The 16,792-nt window shown below is 40.2% G+C and overlaps 1 protein-coding gene across 1 annotated transcript in view; it reads right to left on the bottom strand.

Moving 5' to 3' along the window:
- hpse (heparanase) overlaps positions 1–16,792 on the bottom strand; it is a 38,503-nt gene that overhangs the window by 13,012 nt on the left and 8,699 nt on the right. The window contains exons 3-7 of the mRNA XM_072256334.1: positions 9,434–9,556; positions 9,016–9,186; positions 6,682–6,856; positions 2,151–2,198; positions 1,015–1,108 (exon numbers count right to left, since the gene is read on the bottom strand). Of these exons, the coding sequence (XP_072112435.1) occupies positions 1,015–1,108; positions 2,151–2,198; positions 6,682–6,856; positions 9,016–9,186; positions 9,434–9,556 (611 nt within the window). The remainder of the gene's footprint in view (positions 1–1,014; positions 1,109–2,150; positions 2,199–6,681; positions 6,857–9,015; positions 9,187–9,433; positions 9,557–16,792) is intronic.

Below are 16,792 nucleotides of genomic sequence, written 5' to 3'. Positions count from 1 at the left end.
GTGAGGTTATCTACAATAGTGAGGCAAATACACTGAAAAAGATAACTACATGATTCCACAGGCTTGGGCCTGATTGAGGGAGTCCATTTAATGAACAGGTGTGGCAGTGGTCATGTACTTAGTGAAAGCCTGCTTCTGGGTGAGTACTCTGTCCCTTTAGTAGGTAAGTGAATTTCCTGGAATGGTATTCAAGGAGCATTGCATGGCTTTGGATGTTACTAAGCAAGCCTAGGTATCTCTATGCATCAAACATGAAGGATCAAGAAGCAACTTTGCCAACAATCTGGTAAATACCCAATCAGAACTATCAATTTTCTATTAAAATATTATCACTCAGCATGTGACAGCATTCCAAGGCCACATTTAGTTACTTAGACCTGGAATTTGTAAGCAATCCATAGGAACACTTAAATACTGGGAAGTAATTACAGTTCTTATCAAGTTTAACACATCTAGCATTCAGTGATACTAGAGATGACAGCCCTTTTCTCCAGCTCCTGTATTTAGTTACGTACATGGTCTTAGCACAATCCTAATGAATTGATGTAAAAAGTTAAACCTTTTCTCTTTCCACAGCTGCTGTCTGACCATTATGTGTTTCCAGCATATTTTTAATTGACACACATAAAAGTTGCTGGTGAACACAGCAGGCCAGGCAGCACCTCTTCCTAGAGATGCTGCTTGGCCTGCTGCGTTCACCAGCAACTTTTACGTGTGTTGCTTGAATTTCCAGCATCTGCAGAATTCCTGTTGTTTATATTATTAATTGCTTCAGATTTCAGCATCTACAGATTTCTTTGGACTTTTACTCTACATATTTGAGGTTTCCCCCTGCTTAATTGTGGGGACAACTAGTAAAAATAAAACACTATTACTTTAAGTATTTTACACCATTCACTCATTGTCTGGAGCAGACTTTATAATCAGATTCTATCATTAACTTCTGTCCAACTGTAGGCAAACTGATTTCTGTGTCTGACTAGTTTTGATGTTGAACATGAAAGTTTAACTTACCTGATGAATTTGATTAATTCTCCACACAAGACTGTCTAACACCTGGGGGCTCAGGAAGTCCTTCAGTGATGCGTTCCTCCCATTCACATAATAACTGGGAAAAAGGAGTTACTTTATTGAAACTGTGTCTAATTCTGAGAGTACAAAGCATGCAAGTTAATGAATGCATGTCTCCAAATACAGAAAGGGGTTGATTTGGATCTTGTTTCAAGAATAGCCTTAATTACTCTTCTTTGGCAACAAATTAATGAATAAAAATGGAGAGGGTGGGGATCTAATGCTGTTTCCCAAGTTTTGCTTGGTTTCTGGTAAGCAGCTAAATTCCAGGAAACACATGACACAATGCAAGAAATAATTTAGCAATCTCTTCTCTACTTCTACCGCACAGCTCCTAAAATGTGCCCGAAAGCCCTTAGGTACAGGAATAAACCGATCCATTTCTAGTTGTTAGCAAGGACACTGAAAGTAACACAGTCATCAGTACACTCCTATCAATCAATAATGTAATCACTGCTCACGAGGTTTATCATTGCTTCACCCAACTCCCGGGAGCAGCAAATTCAAATGCTCACAAAGACCCTCTGCCGTGTTGTAACTCCGCTTTTAACTTCTCTTGTAGTGTTCAGGTTTTTGTGCCCTTGTTTTGAAACCCAAGAAAAAGTGAATCAACTAGGTGGAATGCTGTAGAATATTCAATACCAATCTCAGAATCTCCTCAATACCTCTATGCTTCTCTTAAGCACTAATGGCCAATAACCATATTTAACTTTAGTTAGTTTTCTTTATAGCCACTCCAAGGCTATATTGTACCCCAAATAGAACAGCACCATAAACCATGTATGGATTAAGGGAGTAGATGATAATGCTTGCATCTTTACAACTCGTCAATCTCTCTGCATTCTCGACATTCAGGGGGAATGTCAAGATCATGCAATTGTAGTATTCTGTGCATATTTGGTATAATTGGCTATTTGTACAAAAGCTTATTGGGACCCTATATACAAGGACCTATGAAAGGTACTCACTACCTGCCCAGTGAGTTGCACGCCCATTCATCCCTTCTGCTTTTGTCAATCTTTCTTCATGTTGCAATAGTCAAGAAATAACATTATCAATAAATGGAGTACAGTACTTACTGGTGCCAGGTGACTGCATCAAGGATTCCCCCTCCAGTCTCAAGAAACCTAGCATGAGGAGAGACAAAAGAACGATTGCTGTGAGTAAAAATAAATGCATAGATTATAGAGGATATTACAGCAGATGTAGTCTGATGGGATGATTGGAATGCCCAGTGTTCAGGCAACTATAGATTAGATTGATAAATAAAAGTGTATCTTTAATGATCACCTGTTGGGGCTTAGGTGGACTTTCAAGAATGCAGCTTTAATACAGTGGAGTGACTTTCTCAACACATATAGAAATGGAAAAAAAGAAACAATGAAGAATCTATGCCTTCCATCACTTTGAAAGACACAGACAGCAGTTGCATTTAAAAATTCATTGGATGCACAGCACAAAAATGGACTATTTAGTACAAACATATGATGCACAAGTGTTGGCATGAAAAAGACTACATACCCCCTCCCTTCAGTATTCAACTCTAGTGGTATCTCCTGTCCCCTTCTCTGATGAAAAGTATCTGATATTCATTTCAGAGGCTTCTTGTAGTAGTAGGTTCATGTTCCTACCATTCACTGTGAAAGCAATTCCCTCAATTTTACTGATAGTTTTGGCTTTGGCACATGTTGCCACTGGGTTGAGACACCTTCACTCCTTCGCTCCTTACCTAATGGCACACTCATACGGATTGCAGAGGTTCAGGAAGACAGCGACCCATCACCATCTCCTCTGGGGGAATGGGAAAAGACAATAAATGTCGACCTTGTTAGCGATGTCCCCAAGACACAAAACACAACAGACAAAGAACAAAAGATCAGAAATGTGTCACCTAAGAAACACTGGCATCAAGAGAAAGAAGACACGGTCACGACAAGTGAATCAAAAATAGCAAGGAAATGAAAGGAACAAGGAAAGAGAATGTCTGTTACAGCAATCCCGGCATTGAGTGCTTTCTGGATCTTAGCTAGTGTCAATTTTGCAGAGACTTGGAGATTATTTCAAATATCCTGCCACACAGAGATTTGGATATGCACCTGAACCTGACTCAACTCTCCCCAATTCAATCTCAAATAGTCAGGACAACTCGTCATCCTACCCAACCACCCTTAAATCTGAGAGGGCCTTGGCAATGTTTCATCTGCTGCCTGGAAGTTCTATCACATTGGCTGTAGAAGCTATTTTATCACTACATGTGTGGGTATATCTAGAATGTGCTAATAATCCTTTCTGTATTAAATGGATATTACATACAGGAAAATGACCACTAGTCATCTGGTTGCAATGCAAGGACAAATTAACATTTCAGATAAACTCCAGATGCCATATGTGGAGAGGATGTTTCCTATGGTGAGAGAGTCTAAGACCAGAAGACACAGCCTCAGAATAGAGGGGCATCCTCAGATGGACACAAGCAATCCCAGGACAATTTTCACTGCAACCCATTAAGCTTCTCAAATCCTTTACCTTCAAGCACCAGCACAGATTACCTGATCACTTAATTCACTGTTGTTTACAGGGCCTCGCTGTTCGACTGCATTTACATTATACCAGATGGAAACTATGAAAGCCTACAAGCATTTTTGATGGTTCACATGCTTTCACACAGACTGAACTACAAGCCTTGTGGGAAGTGCGTCACTAATAATAATAGTCAGCAATATCCATACTGTTGCAACTTAGACAACTTTATAAAATACTTTTCTTCACTCTGGAATGCAGCCAATTGAATTTGACAATACCTTTGGAACTTACCATCAAAATCTCTTTTATCCCATATCTGAAGTGATGTCATTTAGGGTGCAGTACTTCACCAGTGACTCAGTGAGGACATAAAAATTATGAAAATTTGTTCTGCGCCAAAAAAGCAAGTATTTCAACATGCCACAACAGCTGTTGCTATTTCACAAGGAGAAGCAGCGAAACACTTTGAGGAGTAATTCAAGGTGGAAAAATTCAGGACAATTCAAACAAATCCATTCAAACAATGCCCTCTTGAACTACACATGTAATAGTTTAAAGTGCCTGGATCTTCCCACCATTACATCCAAAATAAGTGTTAATTACTGTCATATCCGGCTTGCTATTGCTCTTAGAGATTCTAATACTGTTCAGGGTATTGAGAGAGGGGACAAAATACATAAGGTTTCGTTATATGCAGATGACCTGTTAGTTTATATTTCAGATCCTAGGAAATCTATTTCTTCTATGTTATCTATATTTTCTGAATTCAGTAGTTTTTCTGGGTATAAATTAAATTTACATAAAAGTGTGTTATTTCCTATTAATAATTACTCGGATCCAAATCATCAAGTACCTTTTAGAATTGCTAAAAATTACTTTACCTATCTTGCTATTAACATTACAGAAAATTTTAAGCATCTCTATAAATATAATTTTTTCCATTAATTAACTACACCAAACAAATGCTTTCTAAATGGTTGCCTATGACAATATCATTAATAGGTCGAATTAATGCTATTAAAATGATAGTTCTACCGAAATTTTTATATATATTTCAGGCAGTTCTTTCTTTTGTTCCTAAAAAGTTCTTTGACAGAATAGATTTTATAATCTTATCTTATATTTGGAACAATAAAAATCCTAGATTGATTAAACCCTTATTGCAGAAATTAAAAAAGAATGGTGGCGTGGCTTTGCCTAATTTTAGAATATACTATTGGGAAATTAATGTCCAATATACTACTTTTTAGATTCACTATTCAGATATACATGAATGTGCTTCATGGTTGGATTTGGAGGAAAACTTGGTTTGGCCTCTTTACTGGGAGCTCCTCTTGTCTTTTTGTTTTCTAAGATTAGCAGACAAGATTTTAATCCCATTATTAAACATACATTAAGAGTTTGGTTTCAGTTTCATTGATTTTTTCAGTTAACTAATTTTATTTTCTAGTAATATCCATCTCAATTATTTTTTTAAACCATCAATTTTGGATAAGACCTTTTTAATTTGGAAAACCAAGGGAATAATAACTTTATCAGATTTGTTTTTAGGGGACTATTTAATGTTTTTTTTCTCAGTTAGTGGATAAATATGATTTATCTAATATACACTTTTTTAGATATTTACAAATTAGGAATTTTTAACATGGTTTGTTGCCAAATTACCCTCTTGCTTACCTACCTAATATGACAGATGCTCTCTTTCATTTTAATCCATTTCAAAAAGGGTGGATAGTTATAATCTATAAAAGGTCATTGAACTCACAAATGATATCTAATGATAAAATTAAACGTGCTTGGGAATCAGAATTTCAAGAGTCATTTTCAGATAATCAGTGGAGTAAAATTTTTCATTTGGTTAATAACACATCTATTTGTGTCCGTCATTCCTTGGTACAGTTCAAGGTTGTGCATCGGGCGCATATGTCAAAGGATAAACTAGCACGTATTTTTTCCAATATCAATCCTATTTGTGACAGATGTAATACTGAGGTGGCCACTTTAACTCATATGTATTGGTCTTGTATAAAGCTAGATAACCTTTTGAGAGATGTTTTTAAAATGCTATCAAAAGTCTTGGATCTGGATCTACAACCTAATTTGCTTACGGCAATATTTGGGATTATTCCATCAGAAGCAGGAAATATTCCTTTTTCCGCTCAACATATGATAGCTTTTTCAACTTTATTAGCTAGGAGAGCCATTTTATTGAAGTGGAAGGATTCTAATCCACCTACGGTCTTTTATTGACTCTCCTCCATTATGTCCTGTTTAACTTCAGAGAAAATAAGAAGTCGGACATTTGATACATCCTTTAAATTTGAGCAAATCTGGCAACCTTTTATACAATATTTTCACTTAATTTGATTTATTACTCCTCCAATTTTTTTTCGAAGTTTTAGATTTGATCAGAAAGTCTTTCTTTTTTTTGGTCATATCCTTAAAATGGACTGCCCAGTCCCTTTTTTTTTTGTTTCTTTTCTTTTATATAGTGTAGTGGGGTTTTTTTCTTCATTTAAAATTCAATGTTTTTGCTTTCCTCTTCACGAACTGATGAGAGGAGAATCGCTGATTTCTTTTTTTTAATTATATATTTTATACTAGCTTAACAATATGTATGATTTTGATAATGTCTATCTTAATCTCGGTTTGTATTGTTATTGATAATACATATTTGAGATAATTCTCCTCTTGTTTGTATTTATGTTCCTTTTAAATCAATAAAAAGATTAATAAAGAAAGAATTACTGTCATATCCATGCAATGAGATGTTGATTGGATTTATGCATATGTAACCATTCAGTTAAGTGCCTGTTTCCTGGTCTGTCTGGTCTGCATTTTAAACTTAATCTTCAATGCATATTTGAATCTGACGGCTAGTGGCCAAAGTCAGTTAAGTTAATTGCTACCTGTGCTAAACCTAAAAATCACTCTGACAGTTACACACGTCAGTCTTCATGATTGAGAGCTCCCAGGTTGAAGTCTTTATATGCCAGCAATGCACATCTGGTTAGTAACTGCAAAACTGATACATATCCAGTTGATCTACATGCAAAAGGATATTTGCAAGGCTGATGGCAATCTCACCCTTTTAGCATGGTAATAATTGGGCATCTCCGAGGTTGCCCAATATCAGGCCCATACAGTCCTGTGTGGTTGAATGTCCTGAATGTGTGCAGCAGGCTATACAGGTGCTGGAAGTCCTCTCCAAGCTGAGTGCCACGAACTTTTATACCTGCTTTCCTTCCAAAACTGTTGGGTTCTGTCAACACAAGAGAGAGAGAGAAACATACTGGATGGCAATTTTACACATTGCCTATCTGACTGTAACTCCTGCTAACTACCTGCTCACCAACAGTAACTATCTGTGGATATCTCCAAACACCCAATTTGTTTGAGTTAAGGAACTACATAGCATTTTTTTCACCTCCTTCCCATTATTCCATGGCCCACTGTCCTCTCCTATTTGATTCCTCCTTCTTCAGCCCTTTACCGCTCTCACCCATCATCTCCCAGCACCTTACGTTATCTCTTTCCCCCTTCCACCTCCCCCGTCACCTGGTTTCACCTATCACCTGCCAGCCTGTACTCATCCCCCTCCCCTGCCTGTATTCTGGCTTCTGCCCCCTTTCCTCCCAGAACTGATAAAGGGCTTTGGTGTGAAATGTTGACTCTTTATTTCTCTCCATGGATGCTGACAGAATTTTGTGTGTGTTGCTCTGTGTAGTTCAGCTCTGGATTTACTTTGTACAGAAATACAATGATGATCAAAAGCAGCAACAAGTAGCTGGTCCTTAATGCTTCAATCAAAATGGAGGCACAGATTGGTGTAATAGACTTATAAGAATGTTGCCAGGACTAGCGGGTCTGAATTATAGGGAGAAGTAAGCAGGTTACAATTTTATTCCTTGGAATGTAGGCAACTGAGAGGTGACCTTATGAAGGTACTTAAAATCAAGCATAAATAGGGTGAATGCACACAGATTTTACCCCCAGGAAAAGGGAACTAAACAAACCAGAGGGCATGGCTTTTGGCAGAGAGGAGAAGGATTAAAAAGAGACTTGAGTGGTAACTTTTTCAATTAGAGGGTGGCACTTATATGGAATGAACTGCCAGAGAAAGTGGTTGAGACAGGTACAATAACAACATTTAAAATACGTCTGGACAAATAAATGAACAGAAAATGTTTAGAGAGATATGGGCAAATGAGACTAGCTTAGATGGGTACCTTAGTCAGCATGGATGAGTTGGGCTGAAGGGTCCATTTCATCACTGTATTACCCTATGACATTATTTTGCAAGCAACTATGAAGTTACTCGGCACACAAACAGACCCTTCAGCCCATTGAGTCGCCGTTGACCATCAATCGCTCATTTAAACTAATCCTACCCTAATCTCACCCTTTTATTCCCCCCAGATTCCCACCAATTGCCCCAGATTCTACCACTCGTCTCCATGGCAACACAAAGGCACAACAAATAGAACCACTGCCTCACCGGGCTCAGTCCTGATCTCAGATGCATCCGTGTTGAGTCTGCACCTTCTCTCTATGACTACCTGCTTCCTCCAGGTGCTCTGGATTCCTCACAGGCCGCAAAGATGTGCAAGTTTGTAGGTTAATCAACCAGCCTAGATTGCTCCTAGTTTGTAGGCATGTGGTAGAACCTGGGGCTGGGTGGCGGTAGTTGATGGCAATATGATTAGTGTAAATGGGATATGGTGATTGCAGATTCTATGGACTGAAAGACCTGTTTCTGTGCTACATTTATCTATGACTCTTTATTTGGGGCAGTTTACAGAGGCCAATTAACCTACCAACCTGCACACCTTTGAGACAGGAGAGGAAATCAGAGCACCTGGAGGAATGCCACATGGACATCAGGAGAACATGCAAACTTTGCACAGACAGTGCCAGTCACCAGGATTGAACCCAGGTCACTGGAGCTGAGACACACCACTTCAGCACTTGTGCCACTGTGCAGTCCCTTACTCCCAAGCCAAGAGGTGTGAAGTTCCATTGTTGTCTCCCAAAATTGCAATAACTTTGTCCAAGGGTTGATCAGTTGTGCATATAGTTGTGGAGGAACTATCCATCCCACTTCACCTCACTGACAATGGTGTTCCTCCTGCATCATGTTAATTCACCTGACCCTTTATCGTTAAAGCTGAATCAAACCATGAACACCCTGTGGATTACTTTGACCACAGGGTAGACTGATGTTCAAAATAATTTGGCTCAAAAATCTAAACACTTAATTTAAAAGGACATTTTCACCTGTCAGCTAAACAGAAAAATGGCCTCGAAGTTATAAGATATTGGATCATTATCATAAAATAAACTTTTACAACTTATTCTATTTGGGTTTTAATTGCTTCGTTCCCTTTCTCTCCTTCTCAGCATACATCAACATTAACTTACCATTGCCAAGTTCCCAGGACATGTTATACTGTTTCAATGCACAGTATTGAAGAAGCTCTTGAGCATTTGAACTGTCCCATACATGATTCTTCCTTAATAAGGCATTAAGTCCAAAGATTAAATGAAGCCCAGAGCAATTTGCAAAACTGTACAGGATGTCCAAAGTTCTTCCTGTGAGTAGACCAAAATAAGTCAGTAAGGGTCACATTAGATACTTCAGCATGATTGCACTTGTTTGTGAATGGGCACACATTTGTATAATGATACTTTTGTAGAGTGTCACTACCATTTCACTGGCTGGATGTATCAACTAACATTCTGGAGCTTAATCAAAATGTACCCACCAAGGGTAACAAAATATTGGGGATATCAATATGGCCGTATTGTTTTTAGATACAGTGGAAAATACACCTGTTACCTGAAATTGTCATGTTCTTAAAGTCCTTTTGGAATTCATTTTTTGCCATGAGAGGTGCTTGCAAACTCCAAAGATGTATTAGATACTCTTCCAGTTCCAAAGGAAAGAAATATGGATGGCCAGCTACCAGGAGAAATAATGTGTCATTATTTCATAAAGATTCATAGTAAAGATTCCACCCTAAAAATATACGTCAGTTTACACTTTCTGCACCACATTTCCAAAACAATCAAAAAGTTCATTCATCTTCTGCAGAGATAACAGGAGTTAAGTCTGTGGGTGGGAATACACCTAATTAACACTTTAGCCTAGAAACTGACTGATGGTAACATTTCCGTACAAATTCTTCTGGTAATCAACTCCTAATTACACTGGGTCTTGAACACATGTATTTTGGAATCGGAAGTGAGATTACCACCAGTTTGTTGTAGACCACTCAGACCTTTCTGTATAGTTTTCCCTTTGAGTACATAAACTCAAAACAGTTGCCTGTTAATAGAGAGAGGGAGATCTTGAGCTAACATTATGCACATTGCTTCCAGCCTGGAGAAAAGTGAAAACAGATTAATGAACCATTTTCGATAATTTATTTTTTCCTCTTCTTCGCTGTATTCCAAGATTTAAAATGATTTACTTCAACTCCAGGAAAGGGTTCTGTGGTGGCCAATGAAGTCAATCTGGGAATTAGAGACTTTTCTACACATGGGGCAGGAGTTAGCCAATAAGGTGAGTAGATGGGTAATTTGAGAGGTGGTACTTATGTTGAAATCCAACTGCTCCCAAGGGATGGCCTCAAGGTATGTAATAACATTCCAAATGTTCCTCCTCCACTATAAGTGATAGTGTGACAGAAATTCCCATGAGACCTGGAGATGTTGCATTTCTTCAAGGTGGGATCTCTTCCCATAATGGAGCTAGGCAAGGAGTATCGGTTTCAGGAGTGGTGTCAATGTGGAGATGCATGCCTAATGTGACTGTGGGTGATTAGGGACGTCGGGCTAGAGATATTGGACCTATTTTCCTTTTCAGGGTGGCTGGGGTCCTATCAGGATCTTGACCTACAGCAGCACTCAAAGCTGCAGTACTGCACTGTGGTGTGTTCCTGTTCCTGGAGCTCACCAATCAGCTGCATTTTGGTATGTTCAGGTTGTCGGGTGCCTTGGGGGCCTGTGGACACGAATTCTCACCGGTGTCACAAACTGAAGCGCAGCAGGAGCCGGAACATCGAAGACAGCACGAGTGGCTGTTGGAGGACCCTGCACTCAGTAATCAATCGATCTCTCTCTCCCTCAATGGTGAGGGAGAGTTTGCTGCCAATTCTAGAGTTATGGAACCCAAAATAAAAAGCAACGCTTCAGACTGACTAACATCAAAATAGTGATGTTGTCCCTCCTCTCTCACTGTGGAAGGAGCGATATCGGTCTCTCCCTCATTAATGAGAAAGAGGGAGCTTGTGAAATGTCGAAAATGTTAGAGTGAACAGTTAGTTTTTGATGTACTGCAGACCATGGTCTCTCTTTGGGGGCTTTGCTGTTGCTGGCAAGGCAGTGGGCAGGGGGAGGGTGGGAATGCTGATGCTTTATGGTAGAATAAGTGGGGGAGGTGGGGGGGGGGAGTTGAAGCTGCTTGCTGCTGCTTTGCGTGTGAGTGGAGCAGGGGGCATTGGGATTCTTATGTTCTTTTCTGTCATTTATTCTTTGGGTTTTCTGTTTTGAGGGTGTCTGTGGAAAGTAAGAATTTCAGGTTGTTATTGTATACATTCTCTGATATTAAAAGGAACTATTGAACTATTGAAATACAAAAGAAAAAAAACACAAAATAATAATAAAAGAATAAACAAAAAGTGTGGAGAATATGAGTTGTAGAGTCCTTGAAAGTGAGTCCATGGGCTGTGGAACCAGCTCAGTGATGGGTGAGTGAAGTTATCCCCTCTGGTTAAAGAGTCTGATAGTTGAGAGAAAATAACTATTCCTGAACTTGATGTTGTGGGACCTGAGGCTCCTGTACCTTCTTCCTGATGACAACAGCAAGAAGAGAAGCAGCCTGGATGGTGGGGGTCCTTGATGATGGATGCCTCTTCCCTGTGACAGCACTCCATGTAGCTGGTGGGGAGGACATTATCCATGACAGACTGGGCTATATCCACTACTTTTTTGCAGGCTTTTCTGTTCAAGGGCATTGGTGTTTCCATAACGGGCTAAGATGCAACCAGTCAGTGTACTTTCCCTCTCACACCTATGGAAGTTTGTCAAAGTTTTAGAAACCGTGCCAAATCTTTGCAAACGTTTAAGAAAGTAGAGGCACTGCTGTGCCTTCTTTGTAATGGTAGTTATGTACTGGACCCAATCAGATCCTCTGAAATGATAACACAGAGAAATTTAAAGTTGTTGATCCTCTTCACCTTTGATCCCGTGATGAAGACTGGCCAATGGGCCTCTGGTTTCCTCGTGTAGTCAATTATCACCTCTATGGTTTTGCTGATGTTGAGTGAGAAGATGTTTGTTGTGGCATCATTAAGCTAGATTTTGAATCTCCAACATGCTGATTCATCACAACCTTTGATTTGACCAACAGCAGTGGTATCATCCGCAAACTTAAATATGGCATTGGAACTGTGCTTAGCCTCACAGTTTATACTTAGCATAAAGCGTGTAGAGCAGTGGCTAAGCACACAGGCTTGTGGTGCACCTATGCTGGTGGTAGTTACGGAGAAGATGTTGTTGTCATTCTGAAATGACTGGGGTCTGCAATTGGGGAAATCCAGGATTCAGTTGCACAAGGAGGTATTGTGGCCTACATCTTGTAGCTTATTGATTAGTTTTGAGGGTATGATACTGTTGAATGCAGACATTCCAGGGTTCAGTGAAGAGGAGAAAGATGTTCGAGTTTTAAAAAAGGCAGAAAACAGATGAATTTATAGGTTCATAAACAGTGAGTTCCAGGATATAATAATTCAAAGATTCAAGATTCAAAAAACTTTATTGTCATTCTAACCATACTCTGCAGGGCAGAATGAGACAGCGTTTCTCAGGAGCAGCGCAATCATAACATAACAAACGCAACACTAAATAATAAATAATAAACATAACAACAAATAGTAAAACACAACAGCCACATGTCAGTTAAAATCAAGTTATAAGTGTCCAGTGCAAGTTAAAAGTGTCCAAAGCAGAGTCAGGTAGAGCAGCTATTTAGCAGTCTGACTGCCTGTGGGAGGAAGCTGGTTAGTAGCCTTGTGGTTTTAGTTTTGATGCTCCTGTAACGTTTGCCTGATGGCAGAAGAACAAACAGTTCATGGAGAGGGTGTGAGGGGTCTTTAATGATGTACCGTGTCTTCTGGAGGCGTCGACTCTGAAAGAGGTCTTGGACAGAAGGTAGGGAGAACCCAATAACCTTCTCTGCTCCCCTAACCACCCTCTGCAAGGCTTTTTTGTCCACAGCACTGCAGCTGGAGTACCAGGTTGTGATGCAAAAGGTCAGCCCACTCTCAACCACGCCTCTGTAGAATGTAGTTAAGATGTTAGTGGGGAGCGATGCTTGTTTAAGCTTCCTCAGAAAGTGCAATCTCTGCTGGGCCCGTTTCACAATCCCAGTGGTGTTCCTGGACCAGGTGAGATTGTCATATAATCATAAATTTAAAAAGAAGAGCAGAAATGGCTGGCTACATTGGAAAGATAGACAGATTTGATTGCACAACAATAACTGGCTCTGAGCAAATTGAGCAGTATTTTGAAGCAAATGAAATAGCCAATGAGAAGCGAGTATCAAATTTGCTGAGTGTAATAAGTGAGAAAGCATACAGCTTGCTTTGTATTTGACTGCTCCAACCAAGTTGTCTGAGAATTGTCAGTTCAGTGTTGGGCTTAATGATGCACTGAGAGATTGTTTAATTTGTGGAATCTTACATGAAAACATTAAAAAAATGGCTCCTAATGGAAGCACAACTCACATTTAAAAGAGCAGTTGAAATTGCTGTATCTATGGAAACAGCAGAAAGGGACATAACTGAGTTGCTGTCAGGGATGAAAGTGAATGAGAACAAATTTGTAATGCCTAAACAGAAATGTGCCAGGCCGAACAAATTGTGTTACCATTGTGGCAGGGGCTTACATAAAGCAGACCAATGCAGGTTTAAAGGTGAAACATGCAGAAAATGATACAAAGTAGGACACGTACAATGACTATGTCAGCAAGACAAAAATAAATAGACTGCACAGGGAAGAGAAAAAGATAAAAAAGGTCAAGTTGCAGTTACAAAAAGAGGGACAGAGGAAGGGATAGAGGAATGTCATTCCCACACCTCATATACCATCTAGGTAGTCTCCAGCCCCTTGGTATGAACGTAGAATTCTCCAACTTCCAGTAATTCCCTCCCCCTCCCTTCCCCTATCCCTATTTCACATCACCTCCCTCATAGTTCCGCCTCCTTCTACTACCGCACATTGCTCTCCTGCCAATCACCTCCCTGCTTCCCCTCCCCCACCCCTTTCTCTTTCAAATTACTGTCTTTTTCAACTACCAGCATTCTTCAAACCCTCCCCAAAGTTCTTCCTTCAGTCCTGACGAAGGGTTTCGGCCCGAAACGTTGACTAATCTTTTCAACTGATGCTGACTGACCTGCTGAGTTCCTCCAGTGCATTGTGAGTGTTCCATGTTCATAATGAAAGTGTTGGCTGAAAGCTTTGTCTGGTGCCCTGGGATAGATCAGCAGATCGAGCAGCTTGGCATGCATTCAGGATGCCAACACAGCCAGAAGAAACGTGTCCAAAGTTGTCAGAACAACTTCCTACAGTCCCAGAGTCAACTGATTTTAGATCCCTTGGTTATTCCAGGGCTTCTGATTGGGGAAGACTCTGTATGCAGTCATCCACAACTAACTTTAAGAAGTCCGTGATAATGGAGGTCTATTCATTCAGATCCTCTGACGAGTCCTTGAACACAGCTCAGTTCACCAGCCTAAAAAACACTTCAGTTTAACATCTCGGCACTCCACTTTTCTCCTTAAATACTCGAGATTGCATGGCCAGATTCAGCTTTAACTCTATTTACAAGTTTTCAGATGACACCAGCATAATGGGATGAAACTCAAAAAATGGAGTCAGAATACAGGAAGGAAATAGACTGGTTACATGTTGTCACAGCAGCAAATTTCCCTGTAATCTCTCTGCTCTCTCTGGCTATCCATCCCAGAGGATGATGATGGTTCCTTTCAGTCAGTTAGTGGGGTTTATACCCCACTCCTCAGAAAGGAACAGCATGTGCATGAATGGATTTTAGGTGAGTAGGGGGTTGCACAGGTCCAGACCCACCCTCTCGACATCCCCTCCCGGATCCAGCGGCATGGTGGGGTCCAAGACGGCTGGGGGAAGTTCTGTTGCAGTGAATGGCCAGACCAAGCTTCGATGCAAGGGATGCCCTTTACGTGCTTCACGGCACATGTTTGCTATATTGCTGTTGACCCTATGAGAGGGTTTATCCGCCCTTTGACAGGTCTTGTTTTTCGTCCTACAGGGTGTCTACCCACCCTCCTCACCACGCAAGCCTGGTGGGGGAGCTGGTTTAGTCGCCGACCACCCGACCATGCGACAGGTCGTACTGGGTTACATGGTACCAGCAGCACTCAGATGAGTGACCTGACTCCTTGTAATATCAGCCAAGCAAAACTGCTGATCATTAACTTTAGGAAGTGGGGCTACACCTTTGTTTCCATCAATGATAATGAGCTGGGGATGGTTGAGAGCATCAAGTTCTAGGTGTAAACATCACCAGTAGCTCATCTTGGTACAATGTTTGTAGACACCATAGCCAAGAAAACACACCAGTGTGTCTGCTTCTTCAGGAAGCTAAGGAAATTTGGCATACCCCCATTGACTCTCACCGATTTTTATTGATATACCTTAGAAAGTATCCAATCTGGATGTATCATAGCTTGGTATGGCAACTACTCTGCCTGAGACAGCAAGGAAATGCAGAAAGTTGTGGACACAGCTCAGCACACCATGAAAAGCAGCCTCCCCTCTACTGAATCTCTCTACACTTCTCACTGCCTCTGTAAAGCAGAACATAATATATATATCCCTTCCCACCCCAGTCATTCTCTCTTCTCCCTCTTCCCATCAGGTAGAAGAATGAAGCTTGAACGCATGTATAACCAGGTTTAGGAAAGTTTCTATCCCACTGATATAAGCCTGATGAATGGACCTTCTGTATGATAAGATAGACTCTTGACCTCACAATCTACTTCGTTCTGGCCTTGCACCTTATTGACTAGCTGCACTGCACTTTCTTTGTAACAACAACATGGTATACTGCATTTTGTTGTTGCTTTTCCCTGTATTACCTCAATGCATTGATATGACGATAGCACAAAGTATTTCCACTGTACCTCAGTACATACTGAATGACAATAATAAGCCAATTACCAACTTTTGGAAAGGTAACAACACGCACACTCTCAATGCTTCATTACAGTAGTCAAGAAGTGAACCCAAAGGTGCAGGTGTCACCAACAGAGCACAACTGACATTTGAACCTTTTGTGCAATATCCCCCAAGTTCTGCTTGCATTTACATGTATCCAAGTTCATGCCTTTAGTGCTATTTTTATCCTTGCTTCCTCCACTCTCCATCTTGCCTGCAGGATAATATGGAGTGAGGACAGAACAAATAGATTTTATTTTAAAACTTAAATGACAGGAACTATTTTCAGACAACCACTATTCATACATAAAGGCAATTATTTCAAGTATGTAGAGTAGAGAAATTCCATACAAATTACACAGAAGTCTTTATGAGCATGGATATTACAGCAACTAATGATTTTCAATTGCCAACTATAGCTGTTCAGCCAACAATGGCAAGCAGATCTTACTGGCTGAATGTCCTGTAATTTTAAATAGTGTATGCCACTTATTTAAATCATGACTTGCAGGTAATGAAACTTTGGGAACAATGCAGTAATATCAACTCGTTTTTAAATAATTGCCAATATTCGTGCCTTGGAGTAAACTGGCAGAATATAAGAGCAATTGCACTACACCAATGGCTGCCATGAAGTATCTGTCTACAAAAGGGTTCAAAGGTTCAATTTATTGTCAAAGTATGCTTGTACAGTACAATTCTGATAGCCATGAAATACAGAAAGACAGTGGCTTCCTACCCTTCTGCTAAGGTATGCCATTTTCTTTCTCCCATTGACTTGCAGCTTTCTCTTATTCTACATTGTCCTTGGCTGCTGGTATGACTGGCAATGCCCGGTATTTAGCATTCACCACTAAATACCCTTGAGAAGATAGTGGCAAGCCAGCTGGACTGGCATCTGGAGTTCTGAACCAATGAAATCAATGTGGAATTAACAACA

This window comes from Mobula birostris, chromosome 4, assembly GCF_030028105.1.
Source record: "Mobula birostris isolate sMobBir1 chromosome 4, sMobBir1.hap1, whole genome shotgun sequence".
Taxonomy (NCBI): Eukaryota; Metazoa; Chordata; class Chondrichthyes; order Myliobatiformes; family Myliobatidae; genus Mobula; species Mobula birostris.
Note: the sequence above shows the minus strand (reverse complement) of the source record. Positions and strands in the feature narration are given on the sequence as shown.